Source organism: Dipteris shenzhenensis, chromosome 6 (assembly GCF_047967505.1).
Source record: "Dipteris shenzhenensis isolate YYH24624 ecotype China chromosome 6, Dip_SZ_1.0, whole genome shotgun sequence".
Taxonomy (NCBI): domain Eukaryota; kingdom Viridiplantae; phylum Streptophyta; class Polypodiopsida; order Gleicheniales; family Dipteridaceae; genus Dipteris; species Dipteris shenzhenensis.
In genome coordinates, this window is record NC_141601.1 from 11558141 (window position 1) to 11565501 (window position 7361).

General features: G+C 45.9%; 1 protein-coding gene across 3 annotated transcripts; it reads left to right on the top strand.

Moving 5' to 3' along the window:
• Positions 1-960: 960 nt before the first annotated feature.
• LOC147900788 (uncharacterized) lies at positions 961-6115 on the top strand. Of its 3 annotated transcripts, none has more exons than XM_087375870.1 (2): positions 961-1456; positions 5649-6115. In XM_087375870.1, the coding sequence occupies exons 1-2, from the start codon at positions 995-997 to the stop codon at positions 5736-5738; spliced, it is 552 nt and encodes a 183-aa protein (XP_087231996.1). In that variant the 5' UTR covers positions 961-994; the 3' UTR covers positions 5739-6115. The 3 variants fall into 3 exon arrangements, with proteins under 3 accessions (XP_087231996.1, XP_087231995.1, XP_087231994.1); XM_087375869.1 differs by lacking the exon at positions 5649-6115 and adding an exon at positions 1548-1790; XM_087375868.1 differs by lacking the exon at positions 5649-6115 and having other exon boundaries at positions 961-2088.
• Positions 6116-7361: the final 1246 nt, after the last annotated feature.

Consider the following 7361-nt stretch of genomic DNA (forward strand, 5'->3'; position numbering starts at 1 on the left):
TACAAGGTGCACAACCGCCGTGGGCAACCAGGTCAAAGCAACTCCTTGTGCTGCTGCTGCTACTGGAGCTAGAGAGCTAGCTGTGGGGTTACAGAGCTAGCTATGCGATTCCAACACTAATAACAATCCCTTTGCGATTGCTCAACAAAATTTGTGGCCTCAAGTGGACTCCGCCTACTAGAACCTCACCCTTTTCGCCAGCTGAAAGCTTATGCACCACAAGATCCCTTGTTCTAGCAATCGCAGGCTAGGTTGGAATGATGAATTTTGCCAATGTTGGGCTAGTTGCAAAATGCTACAATAACAACCTTGGAAATCTGCATGGGGACGCTTAGACTTCATACACACCAAATGGCACCCAAGGTTGGGCGGTTGTTTCAGCCAATCGGAGGCCAATATTCATACTTTAGGTGGACATCCTGTTACACATACAGGGCACCCAAGGCTGGACCTTGCTGTCCAACACGGATTCCACTTCTTGCTTGCTCAAATGCCTCCTGTGTGGGAAGCCAAGCTTGGCTACCTATGGATATGGATCGAATCTGCCAATCACCTGTGTTTTCAAAATCGTGCAGCTACATGCTAGCTTCAGAAAACTTATTTCTTAGTACTTGGGCCAAATGGGCGGGCACTCAATATCATTACAACCACGATCGGCAGTTGGAATCTCTAATGGGGTGTAATTGCTTGCTCCTACCAAAGCGCGCTGAGGTCTTATTTCCATGGGTCTTGAGTGCAATGCTTACGGGGTGGTGCAGCTCGTGCTAAGGAGTTAAGCCACACGATTGACAAAGGAGTGACATGAAAGTTTGGAGAATGGAAGCGTGGTTGGACTCGTTTGAGCACCGAGGTGGGGTGAACACCACAAACCACCTTGAGCTAGAACTCCTTAAACCCTGGTTAGAGCTTAAACGGTGTGTCTTCTTAAACCCTCTTAAAACCCTCTTTGGCGCTGTTTGCTTGAACTCTCTGTTTGGTCTGTTGTCTGTCGTCCATGGCGCCATGGCGAACGAGCTCTCGCCTCGCCTCTTCCCTCCTCCTCCATAGCTTTCCCTCCCACCCTTCCTCGCGAGGATTCGCCTCAAACCAGATCTTCGTCGGTAGCCTCACTCCCAAAACCCAAGAAGTTGACCTCTTAAACGCTTTCTCTCGCCACGGTCACGTCACACACGTTCGCATCCTCCGAGACCCCGACACTGGCAGATCCAAAGGTTTCGGATTCGTGACTTTCCTTTCGGATTCCGACGCCGAGGTCGCTCTGTCCAACATGCGCACCTGTTCCTTGCACGGGCGAGCTATCAGGGTAGGCCGTGCCTCATCAGGTCCTTTGCGTAGTTTCAATTCGGGCACTTCTTCCCTGGGCCCTGCAGTCCAGTCTACTCCTCGCGCTGTGAAAGAGGATTTGAATACGCCTTCCTCTAGCAGAGCATCGGTGCCACGGAATTCGGGAAGGGATGTAAGTATGAGCTCTTCATTGTCCGAGTTTTCAAAGAATATACGTGATCCCGAACTTTTCGACGTCTTCAAATCTGCTTTTGATTCTCCAGACGTGGAGAATGAGTCTGCAGAAAGCTCCAGCAATCTTGAATGTGGTTTGCCAGCGGTCCGTTATACTCACTCGACAGATTCTTCCGAAGATAGAAGTGTGGAAGCTCTAAAATCGAAATCAGAAATGCGTGATGGAGCGGATGGGATGGTCAGGCTGTTCTCTCAGTTGGAAAAGGCTCCTGCTAGGCGTGCTAAGTTTTCGTATGTCGAAAGTGGGAAGCAATTCCAGTGAGTCGAAAGCTAGACCTATTCGATATGAATCTACCGACTAATTTCATGCACGCTGGGCACGCCAACCTCTTATACGAACCCATATTTCCGACTAACGTGACATATAATGTTAAGCACTTGGGTATTGACCAGCTTATCATGAAATGTCTGTATTGACCTTGTAATCTTACAGGTGTAATAAGGGTGTTGCACTCGGTTATATTTTAGGAGATTCTGGCTATCCTTGTTAACCGAAAGGAAATGCTCGTGTGGCTTCGAAGGAATGTTAGGAAATATACGATAGCAAGACGGGAATGCATTAATTTTACATCCTCGGATGGTGTTTCTCGTGCTTTCTTGTTGGTTTTAAATGGTATCAGCTTGATGTGGCATGGGCTTGTCCGCCTTGCAATCGATGCCCAACAATGGTCCACCTCTCTATTCATGTTCTTACTTTTTTTCATTGACCGAAATCATGCCGAGACCTAGTGGTTTGGTGTGGGCATTCACAATTTAGTTTGGCAATGGAGTAATGTTAGAACGACAAAACACATGTTTTGTGGAGTATGGTTTTTCCCCTCTAATAGATTAATTAGGGCTTTCAAGTCCAAGAGGAAGTTGGCACTCGGTAGCACTTCTCATCATGAGGCCTATGTATTGGCATTTAACAGGACTTTCTTATGGACTGTTATAGAGCAATCACGACAACTTGATCGCATTGGGCAATATGTTTTGTGGAGGAGAAAGTGCAATCCTGCATTGCAATTGTGTGCTAGGCGTAACTCTGGTATTTTGGATGCCTAAGTTTCTCTGTTTACAGACATTGGCAGATATCCTTCTCGAGAAAATGTGGTTGTGTATAGATGACCTTTGATGGTCTCCAGCTCAATATTGTCATTTTCCAGAGTAGCTGAAAGCACAGGTAACGACATTTGTGTAATTGCAGGCTGAACAGAAGGTTGAGCTCCACTTTCTCTTCTCGTGCCTGCCTCTGGTGCTCCTTCTTGCACCAGAGATGGCTCTCAAGGTCCGTTAAAAAAGGATGGTGGCAGCCAAGGTTGGGAGGGCCATGAAGACCTGAGTGTGTACCTCCAAGATTTAGCAGATTGCCTTTCTAATCTCAATGTTCCTTCATGTTCTGAGCTTAGTCGTCCCTCCAGTCATCTGAGCTCTTTAAGATCCGAAGAAGCAACCCCTGTGAAATGATAGGGGATTCGGACTATCAAGAAGCTAGTCAGGATTTCCTGGCCTGTTGGTAAGGAGACTTCTACACAGGCAGGTAGCCACATACATGAACCTTTGCCCTCAGAACTTCAGCTTGGACTCTCTTGTATAAAAGATTCCAGTACAAAAGGAGATGGCTATGAGTTAAGTTTTATACCAGAACGATTGAAAGCTTGAAAGGTCCGCTGCCGATGGAGTTTGTCAGAAGATATCTATTGCATTGCCTTCTGAAACTTCTGTTGCTTTCCCTCTAGCTGCAGGCGGAGTAGCCCCCTTTGATAGTAAGGCCTTCTCAAGAACACTCTCGTGAAGTACCTTGGGTGTAGGCAGGAGCATACTGCAGCATGTTCTTGGGGCAATTGGCGCAATTGCGTGCATAGTGGCCAACTTCATGGCAAAAGAGCGCACATCAGGGAAGGGCCCAAGATACATGCTGATGTCAGACAACGATAACCAGCCAATTTATTTCAAAGCTTCCAAGCTCCAAAGGAATGTTGTTGCTAACAGGAGGAACAGCAACACATTACTAACAAAGCAGTGACATTTTCAAAAGCATTTGCCAGCCAGAGGGGTGATCCCAAGCAATCCACCCACACTGGGAATTCTGCAACAAGGAACTTGCCATAAGAAAAGTGGGAAATCCAGGCAATACGGCGGGCGAAATCCTACCAAATGACTCCAAATAAAAGCCTCGTCCAAGAAGCCTTGCGGCTGTTGGGGGATGTATGGAAAAGAATAAGTATAAAGAAGTGTCCCTTCAGTCTACTTCCTCAGCTACAATATGGGATCCCCATCCCAGGAAGACCCTGCTGGTAAGCCTTTGCTCTAAACCGGTAATTCTCCTGCTGGACTCCCCTTGGTAGGATGAAGAGATCCTTCTGGACTCTAAAATCTGTAAAATAGATTGGGAAGCTCCAAGCCACCTAAGCCGCCATCAGGTAAAACCATTTCCACTAACAGTGTTAGTGTGATCCTCATTAAAGTTTAGAGGCTCAAAAGAGTTCACAATATCTGGTGTCGAGAAGGAAAACAGGTCTTGTGTGCTTCTACTGATGCAAGCTAGTGTTAACATGTCGAATGTGGGACCTCTTTGAGATCTGTCAATGGTTATTTGATGGATCTTGGAAGGTAAAAGAAAAAGGTTTGGGTAAGATGTCTTTCTATAGAATACTATCAGAACAGGCATGCTTTAGATTGATCAACAAGCTTTGTGTAGTGATTGCATCTCTTATCTCTTACATTTCTTAAGGAGACTATTCACGAACCTGCCACGTGGAGGAGGTCTCAAGGTTGGGGAAGAGCAGGAGGAGGTTCGGAGGGAGTGAAAAGCTGGAGGAGCTTGAGGAGTGCTGGGGAGACTGCCACATGTCTGGCCTGCCTACATAGCGTGATGACTCAGGGCTGCTCACGGGCAGTCGGACATGCGGGACTGCAGTCTGACGCCCTCAAGTCTGACACTGCTCCACTGGCAGTCCAGCTTGAGCTTCCATGCTCTGGTGCTGGAGCCTCCAGCCCTTGCTCAAGCTTGCACACTTCCTCTTGACCCCCAACCACGAGGAGCATTCAATCGAGCCGTTCGTATGCGAGCCCAAATCTCTTACGGTGGTGGTGACAAATTGAAGAGGCGCCGAGACATGAAAAGATGCGAACTGTTTTCTTCACGTTTTGCTGCAAGAGAGCATGGAGCGTTCCACCATGGGCTAAGGAAGACATGATCGTGGAGTCGTACGATGCAGCATGCGACAAAGAGGGAACTGAATCACCATCGCCATAGCAGTCCAACGTCTGCTTGCTTGCTGCTCCATGGATGTTTCAAAACCACAGGAGTAGCAGCAACATTCAATTCGTTGGCCTACTTACTCGATGCATCGCAACAGAATGCAATTCGCTCATCGAGCCCTGCTGCATTTGCCATCTTAGCCCTACTGCCTCCCAGATTCCCTTCTTGCCTATAACGTAGGATGGGAGCACGCCCTTCACTATCCCACCTACTGAGCTACTGCACTGTGTTGGACTACATTCTTCCAATGCAGAATTTCGTAGTGACAGTTGCAAAAGTTAAAAAGTGTTGGTCTGTTGGTTCATCGTCACGTAAAGGATAAAATTCTCCAATTCGTCTCTTTTCACTAGCATGAAAGCAAAGTAGAAGGGTTGCTTTCGAAGGGAGAGATGTGGGGTATCAGTGGGTGGATTTGAGAGTATTTTCAGCTCAGAGAGCTTTCAACTGAAGAGGTTCCATGGGAGGATGCAGAGCCGTGGTCAAATGGGCCAGTGATGGAGGAACCAATGCCAAGCAACCAGCGAGGACTTTGTGAATCTGGTTGAAAGGTGCTGCTGCGGGAGAGGTTCTTACCTCCAACCAGTTCTGTTAAGGTACTGTCATTCACCAATGCTTCTCATGACCTGTCACCCAATTAGATAACATATTGCTTTGCACGTTGGTTTTCTTCCTTTTTGTAAATTTGTGGCTTTCCTGGTTCGAAAACACTGGAGAGAGAAAAGTGGAGGGTTCAAAGCTACACTACGGCATTCCGGCATCGCATGTCATTTGCACACATCCCCTATAATTTGAATGATCACGAGCTCTTCTTCCACATAAATGATCCTGGCCTTTCTTCGATAGATATATGCTCCTATTGACCTTATATCAAATATATGCTCTGCAGGAAGGCTCTTCTGGCTCAGGTGCTCACTTCTTGCCTCTGCAAGGGAGACAAGAACAGGAAAACGAGGTCAGCAATTCGAACAAAAAATGACGAGGAATCTTGGTTGGGAAAGTGAAGCAAAGGTGCAAGAGGGTTGAAGTTTGCAGACCGTGATGTGAGGAGAAGATGCTACGGATGGAGGCAGGACTTGCCGAGGAGCATGAACTCCAAGCCTAAATAGCATACTATGTGTGTGAGTGCTCACTTCTTGCCTCTGCAAGGGAGACAAGAACAGGAAAACGAGGTCAGCAATTCGAACAAAAAATGACGAGGAATCTTGGTTGGGAAAGTGAGGCAAAGGTGCAAGAGGGTTGAAGTTTGCAGACTGTGATGTGAGGAGAAGATGCTAGGGATGGAGGCAGGACTTGCCGGGGAGCATGAACTCGAAGCCTAAATAGCATACTATGTGCAGCTTCTTATCTACGATACTCACCTTATCTGCAAGATATATGCAAGCCAAGCTCTAAAAGCCATTACATGAGATGCATGTAGCTAGACGATGCATGTAACGATTAGTCAACATCTTGAAGAAGTTTTACCACATAATGAAGTTTTACAACATCTTGAAGAAGATATATGCAAGCCAAGCTCTAAAGCCATTACATGAGATGCATGTAGCTAGACGATGCATGTAACGATTAGTCAACATCTTGAAGAAGTTTTACCACATAATGAAGTTTTACAACATCTTGAAGAAGATATATGCAAGCCAAGCTCTAAAAGCCATTACATGAGATGCATGTAGCTAGACAATGCATGTAACGATTAGTCAACATCTTGAAGAAGTTTTACCACATAATGGGGAAGCATCCATCTTCTATCTTTCTCCTAGATGCAGAAAATGTTATCGTAAATGTGGTAAAAAATGATTTTTGAGTATCCTTCACCATTGCCATGGTACTTTACTATTGGTGCTCATAATTAACCGAAAGCTATGAATGCCATAGATTTACCCTTAAAATTGACCACAAGAGCCTTTCTCTCAAGCAGATCTGATGTATCAGCCAAGGTGATGGATGCAAATTTTGCAAGAGGTTTTTTTTTCATGAAAATGCGAAATTTTACTCACTATCAACAATAAAAGGAGAGTTTGATTTTGAGATCACTTACAACTAAGTAAAGAGAATGTGGTTGTGTATGCCCAAGTAGAATGCCGTCTATTCTTTTATTAGGGTAGGGTGGTTATGTGGTGGGAGGAGTTAGAGTGGAGAGGGAGGTTGCTAGGCACACCTCCTAGCACAATGTGGCACCCAATGGGCTTGCCACATGGTACCCTCTCCTTGCAGCTTCTTCTCTTCCTTGCTCAACATGATTGCACTTGCTTTGCTTCCATGTGATGCCATACTTTCCCTTTTGAAGTCTTTTCTAGTCATTATTGCTAAATTGATTGGGGGTTTTTAGGGACTCCCCACCCTCAAAGCTCTCTGAAGTGGAAGAATTGTGCAGTTGTATTCTGGGGGAAGGTTGTCTATGGTAGTAGCTACTCTACTCTACACATCTTCGAGCAAGTTTTCCATTTCATGTTTTGCATTTGGGGATTTTTTTGGCACTATTCAAGATAAGGAAGTTCATTGTCTTCTCCAGATCTATTTTGATAACCTTAGCGCATGTAGATCCAACCTGTCTACTTTCCACTCATGTCATCAAAGTCTCATGCAAGGAAGTAAAAACTAG